The sequence below is a fragment of the Mercurialis annua genome, linkage group LG4, assembly GCF_937616625.2.
Source record: "Mercurialis annua linkage group LG4, ddMerAnnu1.2, whole genome shotgun sequence".
Classification (NCBI taxonomy): Eukaryota; Viridiplantae; Streptophyta; class Magnoliopsida; order Malpighiales; family Euphorbiaceae; genus Mercurialis; species Mercurialis annua.
In genome coordinates this window covers 38,984,390-39,001,656 of record NC_065573.1, presented here as the reverse complement: position 1 = coordinate 39,001,656, position 17,267 = coordinate 38,984,390, and the positions used below count along the sequence as shown (strand labels likewise).

The window sequence follows — 17,267 nt, the reverse complement described above, 5'->3', positions numbered from 1 at the left end:
TAATTAATTTAATTTTATTAATAATATCTTTAAAAATAATAAGATAGAAATTTAAATAATAATATATTGACCAAATACAGTATTTTAATTTTGTAATTCAATCAAACTAAAAGATAGATATTCCTACTAATTTGGAGACAATTTAGTTATTTTTTACATACTAAAAATTAAATTGGAGATAATTTAGCTATCTATTCTAATTAGGACTTTGATTACAATAGTGATTAATTAAATAACTAATTAGTTAATGACTATAAAACCTTTATTTAGTAGTAAACTGAAAAGGATTATTCAGTAAATTTGTCTGTCCCCCCCCCCATCCGTGCTTTTATATATATTATAGATAGATTATAGATTATAGATTATAGATTATAGATTATAGATAGACTATCGAGAGATAATAATTGAACTGAAGCAAATAAGATACGATATTATATAGATATATATAATTAATTAATATTGGAACTATTTAAACAAACAACATAAAATAATAAGTTAATTTGTTAAAACAATTTATAAAAATTGGATCAAATTACCAATAAAAAGTCTGACGGAGTCGCGAATTAAGTCTCTTTTTAGGACGTTTCGCAGAACTGTCTAGAGGTGCAAGACAGTCTATCAACCACGCCGTCCTCAGATATAAAAAAACCACTCGTTTGTAATACGATGAACACCGGATTGTATATCACCGTTTGAATTACACCTCCACTCTCGTATTGAAGATAAGAAAATGATTCACATTTTTTATGTGTCTCAAAAAACAAGTATATCCTCCAAGTGAGGAAGATAAAGTAATATAGAAAATAAATATTAAAATGGAAATAAAAAATAATAGAGTGAAAAAATATTTACATAAGAAGATTATGGCTGAAAAATATGAAATATGGCTGACAAAAATTTTACTAAATAATTTAATGTTTTTAAATTATATATATATATATATATATATATATATATATATATATATATATATATATATATATATATATATATATATATATATATATAAAAGTTTGGACGGGACACAAATGTGGTAAATCAGGAAAAATTTAACTTATACCTCCATTCACAAAATTAGATTACCCTTTACGCCCCCACTCATTGGAATGGAAGTCTTTTGTCCCCGGCAGGTAGATTGGTTTATATTAAGTCAGTCCTCTATAGTTTGCCTGGTTTATGTGCAGCTTTGTTGTTCCGGTTAGTGTTATTGAAGATATGGAAACTCATATGAGGCAAAAAATTTTGGAAGGGTAGCTCGGGCTTTAGAAGTATTTGTAAGTTGGCTTGGAATACGAAATGTATTCCTATCTATTTAGGTGGTCTCAGTATACTCTTTTTACGTCTAAGAAATCGTAGTCTTCTTTATAAATGGATTTGGAGATTGATGAATTATGATAAGAATATTCTATGGTTTTTGGTTATTAGTGTTAGCTCCGACTTACTCCCTTAGCATGGTTTACTTAAACCGAATAACCATAATATATCTTTTTAATAGCGTGGAATCCGTGCAAGTTGTGTGAATAATACTGCTAGCTGGAACCTATTCTTGTATAATATTAAGTTTTCAATTGGAAATGGTAACTCAACTAGGTTTTGGAAAGACATTTGGATTCATAACCATATGCAACCCTCTCAATCTCTAATGAAGCTCTCTTTAACTTGGCTTTCACTCAAAAGGGAACAATTTCTGAATTTGCAGCTGCGCCGTCGGTCAGTATCGATAGCTTCAATTGGCGACGAAGACTCCGCATCGGTAAAGAAATAATCATGGCAGACTTACTTGAGCATATAAGGAGCTGGTTCGAATCAATTATTAATGAAACAACATGCTGCTTTTTTTGTGCTTACAAGTTGAATATGCCATGCATTTTATCCTTCATTGTGCAACAGCTCGGGCGTTTTGGGACGCTCTATTTCAGCAATTAAATATTTGTGGTTGGGCCTTTACGGATGTTATTGATAATTTCTACTATCAATGAATGTCTCTAACTTTTTCAAGACAGAGAAATCTTTGGGGTACTATTTGGTTTTTCGGTGTTTGGAGAATCAAAAAGCGAGAAATAAGATAATTTTTCGTAATGAGACAACAAATTATACGGATTTGGTTTTTTTTTGTATAAGTAAGAGTGTGATTCATTACAGATATTACAATCCGAGATTTAGTTAATGATGGTAATGATATATTTAAATCACTAGACTTTTTCTTTTCAAACTAGTGTTTTTGTTTGGGTGTTGCTAAATACCGCATCTAAATTATTAAGTACCGCCTTTTTTTTACCATTTTATCCTTTTAAATAAAAAAAATTGCGTGGACGTCCTAAGGAGACTTCTCGCATGGTGAGACGCGAATTTTTCAAAAAAATATTTTTTGATCTTTTTAAAAAAAATTATAAGAAATAGCATATAATTTGTAATTAAAAATAATATAAGTGTATTTTTTGATAAAAATTAATATAAAAATTAATATACATGTATTTAAAAATAATATAAATAAATATTTTTTATAACAAAATAATATAAAAAATAATATATATACTTAAAATAATATAAGTGTATTTTTTTGATACAACTTTAATATAAATAATAATATATATGTACTCAAAAATAATATAAGTGTATTTTTTAAATAAAAAAATTAATATAAAAAATAATCTATATGTACTTAAAAATAATATAAGTATATTTTTTTGATAAAAAATTTATAGAAAAATAATATAAGTGTATTTTTTGATAAAAAAATCAATATAAGTGTATTATTTTTATAAAAAAAATTAATATAAAAAATAATATAAGTGTATTCGTGTTTGAATATGAGTTGAGAGAATTAGAATGTAAGTTTTAGAGTTAGAAAAAGATAAAAGGGTATTTTGGTAAAAAAAAAAGCGACATTTAGTAATTTAGAGGCGGTATTTAGCAATCACTTTTATTTTTACCTTCCACTTTTTGTGGCTGAGCTATTATTATATTCATCATTCATAAAAAAAAAAGTAGCGTTATTTTCGAAGCATAAATTATTAAGACCACGTCAGAAGAAAAAAAAATATTTTGACCAACTTACCCTTTCTCAAATTTGAGTTTATGCTTTCCATTCTCTTTTATTCTATTTATTTAAAAAAAAAATAACTAACACAAATAGAAAGAAATCTTTTTAAATAATTCAACAAAATATTTTGAGTAATTATGTAAGATTCACTTACCAAAAACACAGAAAAAAATGTATCTAATTATGCACTAAAGTAGTCAATATTACATTGATATAGTGATATTTGCCTAATTAAACAATAAACTATCATTCTAATCATTTAAATAAGAAATTTGTTCTAAAAATCAGCTTATGAAGCAATAACATGTCTAAGTGTTAATTTCAAAAAAAAACATGTCTAAGTGCTAAAAAAATGTTAGAAATGTAAAATTTTTATAATTGTTAGGATTGTTAATTAAATCTATATAAAACAGGGCTCAAAATATAATTAAAAACTTGATTTTAAATTAGATTTTTTTTTCTATCATCAGATAGAGAAAAAAAAGCAAATAGTAGGAGAACAAATTTTTTTGATAAAACTCTATGTGAAAATACAAATTCAAAAGTAAAAATTAAGTAGATTTAATTTTAAAACTAATTCTTTAAAAATGATAATATAATAGACTTGTGTTAAAAATAGAGAAAGAGAATCATAGTTGTTGAATGTGTTGTTTTAGATTTCAACTTTTTCTTCAAGTTAATTGGGGTTTTTAGAAGAAAAAAATAGAAGAGATAGATTCATATCTTAAAAAAAAATTAGTCAAAATAAAAAAATTTGCTCTATCTTTAATAATTTTTCTTCTAAAAAAAAGCACCAACTTACAACCATCTTTGCATGGTAATATTTCCTTCGCCCAATTTTTTTTCAAAAATATATATCTCAATAATTAATTTATAATTCATTCACTTTTTTAAAATTACGTCAGATGAATTAAGAAATATAAATTAAAAAAAGGAAATTTATACACAAATAAACAAATAGACTTTTTTTTTTTGAGAAAACACAAATAGACTATTAATGGCAGAATAATATCCAACTTTTATGATCCTATAATTAGTTGACTACATCAATTGTCATGTAAAAAATTTATTTATTTACGATAAGTTAAAATTGGAATTACTACATTTGGAGAAATTCTTAGGTAGACTCAGTTCATCACGTCATCTGTGGACTAAGCCTATCATATAATGACACGTTATTAAAATGATGACAATCTTATAATATTACTATTCAAAAGTGTAAATAAGTAATAAACGAATTTACAAGATTGCCATCATTTTAATGACGTGTCATTATATGATAGGCTTAGTCCACGGATGACGTGGTAGACTGAGTCTACCTAAAAATCTCGCCTACATTTGTTAGTTTTTATTCAATCTATAAATATAGCATCTTGTTCCAAAATTGTCGTTACTTTCTCATCCATATAAACACGTAATTCAATCCTTCATTTGCTCATCCTATAATTGGTTGACTTACGTGAGTTTCATCCTTCCTTTTTATTGCTATTTTTAACAATAAATGTATCTATTTTTCATTTGCATCTGATATATTAATTACATATATTTTTATTGCAACATTGATAAATTACTTTGACAGATTTTGATTTATAGCAATCATGGCTTTACGAACAGCTTTATTAGTTCTTTTCATATGGTGTTTATGGTCGATACACCATGGAGCCGAAGGAAAAAGTACACCCTCGGAAAAACAAAGTAATAAGCCAGTTAAAACTATTCAAGTATGAAAAATTATCGAAGTTATATTTTTACGTTATATTTTTTATTTAAACTTTTTTGTTTCCGTATAATGATTTTTTGTGATATTCAATCGATAAAAGACGACGAACGGCCATGTGTATAATTGCATAGAATTTCACAAGCAACCTGCTTTTTATCATCCTTCTTTGAAGAACCATACTGTTCACTTTGATGAGGTTCGTCACATTTTTGACCTAATTATTGCATTAATTTTTATTTATTTATTTATTTTCACATAATTATTAAATTTTTGTAATTTGACATTGCAGATAAAACAATATGTTGAGAAACATAGTATTAAAAAAAATGGAACCAATTTAAAGAGCATGTGGCTGAACGGTGAAGGATGCCCAAACGGTACCGTTCCAATTAGGGAAGTGGCCAATAATAAATTCATCAATAACAAATTTCCGAGTAGTGGAGTTTCTGATATAAAAGTAGGTTTTCAAGATCGTCCCAATCCTGGTGCCCATGTAAGTCCATTGAATAATAAAAAATTTAGGCAAAATAAAAATAATAAACATAATATTGATATATAATTGTCTCAGGGCCTGTTTGGTTCAGCTGTTTCTTATAGCTGGTGGCTGTTAGCTGTTGCTGATAGCTGTTAGCTGTTGGCTGGTAGCTGATAGCTGATAGACCATTAGTGTTTGGTGAGATTTAATTAGCTGTAGCTGTTTATATATAAAATGACCGTAAAGGGCATAATTTTTGCTTGTATATATTAAATTATGAATATATTATATCATATATTATTTAATAAAAGTATTAATAATTATTTTTTTATAAGAAGCAATATTTAGTTTAAACTTATTTAGATATTTTTTTTATAAATCTGTAATAAATTTTTCAAAAAATTATTAAATTATATTTATTTTAATATAAATAAAATAATTTTATATACTTTATAAATGATTAGAGTATTTAAAAATAATTTAAATAATTTTATATATAAAAAAAGGATATATTCTAGTAAGGGTAATTTTGTCTAAATAATGAAACAGCTATCAGCTGTTGGCAAAAAGCTCCAAAATGGAGCTTTTCAAACAGCAGCTGTTGGAGGTTCAAAAAGCTCCAAAAAGCTCTGAAAAATTTCTCACCAAACACTTTGGTGGAGCTTTTTGAAAAGCAAAAGCCAAAAGCTCCACCAAAAAACTGAACCAAACACCCCCTCAGTTTCGTCCAATAATTTTTTATTTTATGTCAATTATATTCAAACAATTAATAAAAAAATAAAAGATTGATCTTGAATTTTTTTTAATTATTTTGTGATAAATAAGTTTAGATTTTAAATACAAATCATAAAATCATTTGATAATGATAAAAAAAATATTGATAAATTTCTTTTTTAGATTTTATGATTTTTTTTTCTCCACTTATAGACTAATCTAACATAAAAATAAATTTAGGGGACCAAAATTAAAATACATAGAATTAATTTTTTTTTAAAATAATTTAAACATCAATAAAAATTAAAAAATATAATACATATACAAACGTTTTTTGAAGACACCAAATTAATAATTAGTATTTTATTTTATCTTTTGAAGATATAAAACTAGTATTTAGTAATTTTAAATTTTTTGAAGGGACCATGACCCTCCCATGTCCTCAAAAAGATCTGCCTCTCCCTAGACATAATAATGGGTCAGAATTGAGAGGAATCGGGTTGCATCCAAATTGCTATTTTAAATGTAAGCTTATAACTGTTTTCGGACGTTAAAACTTCATATATAAATACTTAAACCAGGCTAGCCCATTATATTTATATGGCTTTGGATTTGATATTATCAGATCTACGCTAAAATTTAAACAATTATAGAAATTCAAACCCTATGGATTTAGATTCGGGATGAGTTTGAGGCAAACAATATTTATTCAAACTCGGTCCAAGGCAGAGGTATACAAGTGGATATAATTAGACTTGATTGCGTTTAAAGGCAGCTAGTAGTCCACTTCTTATTATATTTTTTATATTTAACCATTTTATATAATATGTTGATTATTTTTTATAATCGATTTAAAATTCGTGTGGTATTAAAAATTTGCAATTAATGCTTATAATAGTATGCAATTATTCGGACAAAAGAACCCGGTCGACGGTACTATGGAGCTGGGATGGGAGTCAGTTTGTATAACCCTCAGGTTGAAGGTTCTCAATATAGTGCTGCTCGCCTCAAACTTGCAAATGGACCAGATAGTATAGAAGTTGGCTGGATGGTAATCATCCTAATATATTTAAATTAATAATATTTTTGTATTAAATCTACATTAAACTATAGACTTTAGCCTGCTTAATAATTAGGGTGAATGTCAAAAAAAATCACGAACTTTACGCGTTTTCTCATTTTAATCACGTAGTTTAAATTTTCTCAATTTCATGCACGAACTGCCACTTTTTCTTAAATTCATGCACGGTGCTGAGGTGGCACTCATCCATTAGTGTAAAATGACCTCCACCTCATCGAATTACACCAATGGAGCCGTGACACCTCAGCATCGTGTATGAATTTGAGAAAAAGTAGTAGTTCGTGCATGAAAATGAGAAAATTTAAACTGCGTGATTAAAATGAGAAAACGTGTAAAGTTCATGTTTTTTTTATGACATTAACCCTAATCATTATGATATGAATTTTTTAAAAAAAATTTTGGTTCACCGATTTTTATCGATTCAACCTCCGGTCTAGTAGTAGGTTTTTTACAGGTTTGATCCGGTTCAAATCGGTATAACCCAGTTCAATCTGGTTCAACCAAAAAATATTGTTTTGAAGTTTTAGACTAGACCATTGGTCGGTTTCCGGTTTAACCGGTTTGACTGGCCGGTCCAATTCAGTTATTAAAACACTGCAAACAACTATTATTAATCTATAATTTGAAATACCAATTATTTTTTGGATAAATAAATATTGACGTGAACATCAAAATATACACTATTCCATTATTCACATAATTATTATTTTTATTGTTCGGTATTTTAAATTGCAGAAAATTGATAGTCTGTGTCTAATATTATTAAGAATTAAAATATAATTACAAAATATGCTAAATGTTGTAATTTATTTTGCAATAAATTAATTTTTTAAGATATTAATTGTATATGATTGTGGATTTATGTCTGCTCCAGGTGAATCTCAATCTTTATGGAGATCTTTTAAGTCATCTTTACATATTTACTAATGTAAGTATTACTTTTTTCGCTTCTCTGTTTGAGGTGGGATAATTAAATTAATATACTTAAAAATAATTTTAATTGTCAATTGTATTTGAATAAAGACTTACATCAATTTGTTAAAACATCAAGTTTTTGCAATTAGTGTCAATTATATACAACCATTAATTTGAAATATTAATAACTTGTTATTATCAATTTATTTTTATGACAAACTAATTTATTGTTAGAGAAGAAATTAGCAACAAAATATGATTCAATTTTATCAGAATTTTAATTATTGTATCATAATTTATATTTTATCAATTGCATCATTAATCTTTTTAACTCGATATAATCGATATCAATTATAGAAGGATGGAAATTAATTATCGTAATATTTTTATTTACCGATAAACTTAAGAGTTTGAACTGAATTTTTTAAATATGAACTCATTATAGCATCAAAATTTATATAATTAATACTTCGTTGTTATAGGGAGGAAATTCACATTGTTACAATACACATTGTCTTGGAATAATATCTGTTAGGGAGGATTTTCCTGTGGACGCAGTTCTCATGCCAACTTCTACTCGGGGCAGCAGCGGAGAACAATATCCAACGTATTTATTCATCTACAAGGTACAATCAAGATCATTTTACTTTAAACCCCTTCATATTTGTTATAATTCATACTTTGTTACCTTTTATTTGAAAATCAAAATAATTTGATCCCTCTTTTTTTATTTTGTCAGCAAGTCTATTTTCAGTGTCAACCAAGTTAAAAGACTTAGGGGTGAATTAATTTCAAATTTGAGAAACAAAATTATAGACGAAAACAAAAGTGAGGGAGCACGTCATTTTTTTTTAATTCTGGTTGAGTAACACCAAAAATGGACGGACGGACTAAATCGTTGACAAAAATAAAAATGGGGACCAAATCATTTAATTTTCAAATAAAAGAGAACAAAATATGAATCATAACATACGTAAGGAGTTTCAGAATAATTTGCTCTACAATCAATTTGCTTTAGATTTTTATCCCTATTTCAAGGTAATATATATAACTGCACCTTTTTATGGACGAGTTAGAACATGTTTGAATCGAATTCAACTAAATTGATCAGGTTCGAATAGAATTTAATTTTGTTAACTGCAAATGGAAACATAGTTCGAAACCGATTTAGGTCCAGTTTTTATCCAAACCCGGTATATGTATTAAATTTATGCAAATCGACTTGAATTTTTTCAAATCTATATTGGAACTTAATCAATTATAAAATATAAACTTGCATGTAGCTAATAAACTTAATACGAATTCAGACTAGATTATGAATTTAATATAAAAAATACATAGTTTTTTTAATATTGATACATTTTCAAAAACAATAATGTTTTCACTTTGTATGCTTTTATGTTTGTTTATAAAAGATGCATCACATCAATTATATATTTCTGATAGATATCATACAAGGTGAACGATTTTATAAAAAGGTGAAAACATTGAGCGTACAAAATTATATTTTTAATTGGAAAAATATATTTCAAAAAAATTTAATCTATTTTAAAATATTTTTACAATGATTATGTCTATCAATAATATTTTCATATGATATCAGGATCAAATGAATGGAAATTGGTTTCTTAGAGTAAATGATAAGATTATTGGGTTTTGGCCACCACAAAGATTTGAATTTTTAGGAGAAAGCGCTAACTATGTAGACTGGGGAGGAGAAGTGTTCAGTCCTCCTAATTTGCCTAATCCGCCGATGGGTGCCGGCAATAGTAGACTCTTCAAATCCTACGATCAAGATGCATTTGGCTTCCAAGTAGAGGTTATAAATGAAGATCATAAAGTTGTGGATGCATCAAATATTGAAAAATATTCAAATTTAGATGTCTATCATGTCGAGGACGGAGGTTTTGATCCCATTTGGAGAAAAAAGTTTTATTTTGGCGGATCAGGATCCAACCCGGACAAGGATGGCGAGGGGGGCAAACTTCCCCCATTTTATGATTATCCCCATTAATTACTCCAATGGATATGGGATGAGAAAAATTCATTTTTTATTCACGGGGATGAAAAAAGGATAGGAAGTGTAGTCTCCATTTTATGGATATCCCCATCCATGTTCCAATAGGAACTTAATGTATATGAGAATGTGCTATTACCAATTTTTTATATATAATTTATAGTAGTATTCGGTTTAATTTTATTAGTATAAATTTAATTGTAAAATATAATATTGTAGATATTTATATAGTGATTAAAAAATTAAAAGAATATAAATATTCATGTTAGATTAGTATTTAGTTGTAATTTTTTAAAATTTGAAAACTAAAACACAATAAAAATACTATATATACTAAACTAACATGAATATTTATGATAAAACTTTGTGAAATAGTAGTAGAACAAATTTTTGATAAAACTTCGTGAAAATACAAATTCAAAAGTAAAAATTAAGTAGATTTAATTTCAAAACTAATTCTTCAAAAATTATAGTAATATAATAGATTTGTATTAAAAAAAAAAGAATCATTATTGTTGAATGAGTTGTTTTAGATTTCAACTTTTTGTTCAAGTTAATTGGGATTTTTTAGAAGAAAAAAATAGAAGAGATAAATTTATATCTGGAAAAAAATAATTTAGTTAAAATACAAAAAAAAATTGCTCTATCTTTAATAAATTTTCATCTGAAAAAAGCACCAACTTATAACTATCTTAGCGTTTCATTATAGATATCACCACCCGCATTTTTTATTTAGTGGTAACGATGTATTCCGATGCCTAGATTGCTTCACAAGACTCTAGTGCTCGATTTTTTTATTGCCTATCACATCTTGTGGTAGAGCTAATATAATCACCATTTATCTAAAAAAACTATCTTAGCGTGACAATATTTTGTTCGTCCAATTTTTCTTCAAATATATATATCTCAAAAATTAATATGTAATTCATCCACTTTTTTAATATTACGTCATATGGATTAAGAAAGATAAATTAAAATAGGAGATTATATATATATATATTAATTACTGTTAATTTACACACAAATAAACAAATAGACTATATTTTTTTTTTTTGAAAAAACACAAATAGACTATTAATGGCAGAATAATATCCAACTTTTTTGATCCTATAATTAGTTGACTACATCAATTGTCATGTAAAAAAATTTATTTATTTCCGATAAGTCAAAATTGGAATTACTACATTTGCTAGTTTTTATTAAATCTATAAATATAGCATCTTATTCCAAAATTGTCGTTGCTTTCTCATCCATATAAACACATAATTCAATCCTTCATTTGCTCATCCTATAATTGGTTGACTTACGTGAGTTTCATCCTTCCTTTTTATTGCTATTTTTAACAATAAATATATCTATTTTTCATTTGCATCTGATATATTAATTACATATATTTTTATTGCAACATTGATAAATTACATTGACAGATTTTGATTTATAGCAATCATGGCTTTACGAACAGCTTTATTAGTTCTTTTCATATGGTGTTTATGGTCGATACACCATGGAGCCGAAGGAAAAAGTACACCCTCGGAAAAACAAAATAATACGCCAGTTAAAACTATTAAAGTATGAAAAATTATTGAAGTTATATTTTTACGTTATATTTTTTATTTAAACTTTTTTGTTTCAGTATAATGATTTTTTGTGATATTCAATCGATAAAAGACGACGAACGGCCATGTGTATAATTGCATAGAATTTCACAAGCAACCTGCTTTTTATCATCCTTCTTTGAAGAACCATACTGTTCACTTTGATGAGGTTCGTCACATTTTGACCTAATCATTGCATTAGTTTTTATTTATTTATTTATTTTCACATAATTATTAAATTTTTGTAATTTGATATTGCAGATAAAACAATATGTTGAGAAACATAGTAATAAAAAAAATGGAACCAATTTAAAGAGCATGTGGCTGAACGGTGAAGGATGTCCAAATGGTACCGTTCCAATTAGGGAAGTGGCCAATAATAAATTCATCAATAACAAATTTCCGAATAGTGGAGTTTCTGATATAAAAGTAGGTTTTCAAGATCGTCCCAATCCTGGTGCCCATGTAAGTCCATTTAATAATAAAAAATTTAGGCAAAATAAAAATAATAAACATACTATTGATATATAATTGTCTCATTTTTGTCCAATAATTTTATATTTTATGTCAATTATATTCAAACAATTAATAAAAAAATAAAAGATTGATCTTGAAAAAAATTTAATTATTTTGTGATAAATCAGTTTAGATTTTAAATACAAATGATAAGATCATTTGATAATGATAAAAAAATATTGATAGATTTTTTTTTTAGATTTTATGATTTTTTTCTCCACTTATAGAGTAATCTAACATAAAAATAAATTTAGGGGACCAAAATTAAAATACATAGAATTAATTTTTTTTAAAAAATAATTTAAACATCAATAAAAATTAAAAAATATAATACATATACAAACGCTTTTTGAGGACACCAAATTAATAATTAGTATTTTATTTTATTTTTTGAAGAGATCAAACTAGTATTTAGTAATTTAAAAAGAAAAATTGAAGGGACCGTGACCCTCCCATGTCCTCAAAAAGATCTGCCTCTCCCTAGACATAATAATGGGTCGGAATTGAGAGGAATCGGGTTGCATCCAAATTGTTATTTTAAATGTAAACTTATAACTGTTTTCGAACGTTAAAACTTCATATATAAATACTTAATCCAAGCTAGCCCATTATATTTATATGGCTTTGGATTGGATTTTATCAGATATACGCTAAAATTTAAACAATTATAGAAGTTCAAACCCGTCTATAAAAATAGACTTATTATGGGTTTAGATTCGAGATGAGTTTGAGGCAAACAATATTTATTCAAACTCGGTCCAAGGCAGAGGTATACAAGTGGATATAATTAGACTTGATTGCGTTTAAAGGCAGCTAGTAGTCCACTTCTTATTATATTTTTTATATTTAACCATTTTATATAATATGTTGGATTATTTTTTATAATCGATTTAAAATTCGTGTGGTATTAAAAATTTGCAATTAATGCTTATAATAGTATGCAATTATTCGGACAAAAGAACCCGGTCGACGGTACTATGGAGCTGGGATGGGAGTCAGTTTGTATAACCCTCAGGTTGAAGGTTCTCAATATAGTGCTGCTCGCCTCAAACTTGCAAATGGACCAGATAGTATAGAAGTTGGCTGGATGGTAATCATCCTAATATATTTAAATTAATAATATTTTTGTATTAAATCTACATTAAACTATAGACTTTAGCCTGCTTAATAATTAGGGTTAATGTCAAAAAAAATCACGAACTTTACGCGTTTTCTCATTTTAATCACGTAGTTTAAATTTTCTCAATTTCATGCACGAACTACCACTTTTTCTTAAATTCATGCACGGTGCTGAGGTGGCACTCATCCATTAGTGTAAAATGACCTCCACCTCATCGAATTATACCAATGGAGCCGTGACACCTCAGCATCGTGTATGAATTTGAGAAAAAGTAGTAGTGCGTGCCTGAAAATGAGAAAATTTAAACTACGTGATTAAAATGAGAAAACGTGTAAAGTTCATGTTTTTTATGACATTAACCCTAATCATTATGATATGAATTTTTAAAAAAATTATGGTTTACCGATTTTTTATCAATTCAACCTCCGGTCTAGTAGCAGGTTTTTTACAGGTTTGATCCGGTTCAAATCGGTATAACCCAGTTCAATCCGGTTCAACCCAAAAATCGTGTTTAGGAGTTTTAGACCGGACCGTTGGATGGTTTCCGGTTTAATCGGTTCGACTGCCCGGTCCGATTCGGTTATTAAAACACTGCAAACAACTATTATTAATCTATAATTTGAAATACCAATTATTTTTGGATAAATAAATATTGACGCGAACATCAAAATATACACTATTCCATTATTCACATAATTATTATTTTTATTGTTCGGTGTTTTAAATTGCAGAAAATTGATAGTCTGTGTCTAATATTATTAAGAATTAAAATATAATTACAAAATATGCTAAATTTTGTGATTTATTTTGCAATAAAGTTAAGATATTAATTATATATGATTGTGGATTTATGTCTGCTCCAGGTGAATCTCAATCTTTATGGAGATCTTTTAAGTCATCTTTACGTATTTACTAATGTAAGTATTATTTTTTTCGCTTCTCTGTTTGAGGTGGCATAATTAAATTAATATACTTAAAAATAATTTTAATTGTCAATTGTATTTGAATAAAGACTTACATCAATTTGTTAAAACATCAAGTATTTGCAATTAGTGTCAATTGTATACAACCATTAATTTGAAATATTAATAACTTGAAATAAAATGTTATTATCAATTTATTTTTATGGCAAACTAATTTATTGTTAGAGAAGAAATTGGCAACAAAATATGATTCAATTTTATCAGAATTTGAATTATTGTATCATAATTTATATTTTATCAATTGCATCATTAATCTTTTTAACTCGATATAATCGATATCAATTATAGAAGGATGGAAATTAATTATCGTAATATTTTTATTTACCGATAAACTTAAGAGTTTGAACTGAATTTTTTTAAATATGAACTCATTATAGCATCAAAATTTATATAATTAATACTTCGTTGTTATAGGGAGGAAATTCACACTGTTACAATACACATTGTCTTGGAATAATATCTGTTAGGGAGGATTTTCCCGTGGACGCAGTTCTCATGCCAACTTCTACTCGGGGCAGCAGCGGAGAACAATATGCAACGTATTTATTCATCTACAAGGTACAATCAAGATCAATTTACTTTAAACCCCCTCATATTTATTATACTTGAAAATAAATAATTTGGTCCCTCTTTTTTTATTTTGTCAACAAGTCTATTTTCAGTGTTAGTCAACCAAGTTAAAAGACTTATATGTGAATTAATTTCAAATTTGAGGGACAAAATTATAGATAAAAACAAAACTGAGGGAGCACATCATTTTTTTAATTTTTTTTATTTAGTCCTTTAACTCAGTTGACTAACACCAAATGAACGGACGGACTAGATCGTTGACAAAAATAAAAATGGGGGACCAAATCATGTAATTTTCGAATAAAAGAGAACAAAATATAAATTATGACATACGTAAAAGGTTTCAGAATAATTTGCTCTACAATCAATTTGCTTTAGATTTTTATCCCTCATTTCAAGGTAATCAATATAACTACACAATTTTATAGACGAGTTAGAACGTGTTTGAATCGAATTCAACTAAATTGATCGGGTTCGAATCAAATTTAATTTTGTAACTGCAAATGGAAACATAGTTCGAAACCGATTTAGGTCCAGTTTTTTTTATCCAAACCCGGTATATGTATTAAATTTATGCACATCGACTTGAATTTTCAAATCTATATTGGAATTTAATCAATTATAAAACATAAACTTGCATGTGAACGATTTTGAAAAAGGTGAAAACATTAAGCGTACAAAACTAAATTTTTAATTGGAAAAATATATTTCAAAAAAATTAAACTATTTTAAAATATTTTTACAATGATTATATCTATCAATTTCATATGATATCAGGATCAAATGAATGGAAATTGGTTTCTTAGAGTAAATGATAACATTATTGGGTTTTGGCCACCACAAAGATTCGAATTTTTAGAAGAAGGCGCTAGCTATGTAGACTGGGGAGGAGAAGTTTTCAGTCCTCCTAATTTGCCTAATCCGCCGATGGGTGCCGGCAATAGCAGACTCTTCAAATCCCAGGAGCAAGATGCATATGGCTTCAATATGGAGATTATAAATGAAGATCATAAAGTTGTGGATGCATCAAATACTGAAAAATATTCAAATCTAGATGTCTATCATGTCGAGGACGGAGGTTTTGATACCCTTTTGGGAAACATTTTTTATTTTGGCGGATCAGGATCCAACCCGGACAAAGATGGCAAAGGTGGGAAACTTCCCCCATTTTATGATTATCCCCATTAATTACTCCAATGGATATGGGATGACAAAAATTCATTTTTTATTCACGGGGATGAAAAAACGATAGAAAGTGTAGTCTCCATTCTATGGATATCCCCATCCATGTTCCAATAGAAACTTAATGTATATGAATATGTTATTATCAATTTTTATATGTAATTTATATTAGTATTCCGTTTAATTTTATTAGTATAAATTTAATTGTAAAATATAATATTGTAGATATTGATATATTGATTAAAAAAAATAAAAGAATATAAATATTCATGTTAGTTTAGTATTTAGTTGTAATTTTTTTAAATTTGAAAACTAAAACATTATAAAAATACTATATATGCAGTATATATACATTATAAAAACATCATAATTACACGAATAAACACGCTAAAAGTAAAAAAAACAGCAGAATAAAATCTATAAAAAGAGCATAAATCATTAAAAAGTGAAAAAATTAAAATTAAGTTACTTTTGGCGAAAAAAATAGAAAAGACACGACCTTGAAAATAAAAACAAAATAGTGTATTTTATTAATTTTTCTCTGTATATTAAGGGTAGTGTTATTTTCAGAGCATAAATTATTAAGGTTAGCGCAAATATTTTTATTTTGACCAAATTACCCTTTTCAAATTTGAGTTTATTCCTGCAATTCCTTTTTATTCTATTTATATTTTTTTAAAATAACTAACATAAATAGAAAGAAAAATGTCCAAACAGTTACACAAAATATTTTGAGGAATCATGTAGGATTCACTTACCAAAGAGAAAATGTAATACCCCACAATCTGATAAGTAAGTTAAGATACTAATAAGATATTAGGACGTGCCACATGAAAATTATGAAATTAAGGACCGGAAGGTCGGAAGTGAAATCGAGTTAAGGATTAGAGTTGGACTACATTTATCAAGTGAATCACGAAATAATAATTTTTACTAAAATTATTATTTTCGGAGCAATTATTAGCGGGACTTAATATAAAATAAGATATATGTCATAAGCTAATAAGTTTCACGACAACGTTCGTGAAATATTAATAAAAAATTAATTAGAAAAAGGTATATGAAATTATTTGGAAAGTTAATCCGACGATTATTTGAAAATTTAAGTTTAAGTAAAAATTAACCGTTTTAAGTCAAAATGGCAATTTAGCCAAAATAATTAGTCATAACGAATTGATTTATTTCTTTTTTTTTTCTTAAGAGAAAAAAGAAAAGGCCATCTCCCTCATTCTTAGGGCAAAATTGTCGAACCCCTTGCTTCCATCACCATCACTATTTCCATGATTCTTCACCAAACTCTTTAATTTTGAAAGCAATCAATCATATATGAAAAGGG

The 17,267-nt window shown here is 26.9% G+C and overlaps 2 protein-coding genes across 3 annotated transcripts; both read left to right on the top strand.

Annotated features, from left to right (window-relative positions):
* Positions 1-4,451: 4,451 nt before the first annotated feature.
* Positions 4,452-10,143, top strand: LOC126676144 (uncharacterized). Of its 2 annotated transcripts, XM_056105583.1 has the most exons (8): positions 4,452-4,502; positions 4,623-4,764; positions 4,864-4,959; positions 5,053-5,256; positions 6,851-7,003; positions 7,908-7,961; positions 8,431-8,574; positions 9,552-10,143. In XM_056105583.1, the coding sequence occupies exons 2-8, from the start codon at positions 4,642-4,644 to the stop codon at positions 9,960-9,962; spliced, it is 1,185 nt and encodes a 394-aa protein (XP_055961558.1). In that variant the 5' UTR covers positions 4,452-4,502; positions 4,623-4,641; the 3' UTR covers positions 9,963-10,143. The 2 variants fall into 2 exon arrangements, with proteins under 2 accessions (XP_055961558.1, XP_050226242.2); XM_050370285.2 differs by lacking the exon at positions 4,452-4,502 and having other exon boundaries at positions 4,543-4,764.
* A 1,185-nt stretch (positions 10,144-11,328) lies between these two features.
* On the top strand, positions 11,329-16,130 carry LOC130014446 (uncharacterized). The gene is made up of 7 exons (XM_050370283.2): positions 11,329-11,534; positions 11,634-11,729; positions 11,822-12,025; positions 13,014-13,166; positions 14,060-14,113; positions 14,594-14,737; positions 15,527-16,130. The coding sequence occupies exons 1-7, from the start codon at positions 11,412-11,414 to the stop codon at positions 15,935-15,937; spliced, it is 1,185 nt and encodes a 394-aa protein (XP_050226240.1). The 5' UTR covers positions 11,329-11,411; the 3' UTR covers positions 15,938-16,130.
* Positions 16,131-17,267: the final 1,137 nt, after the last annotated feature.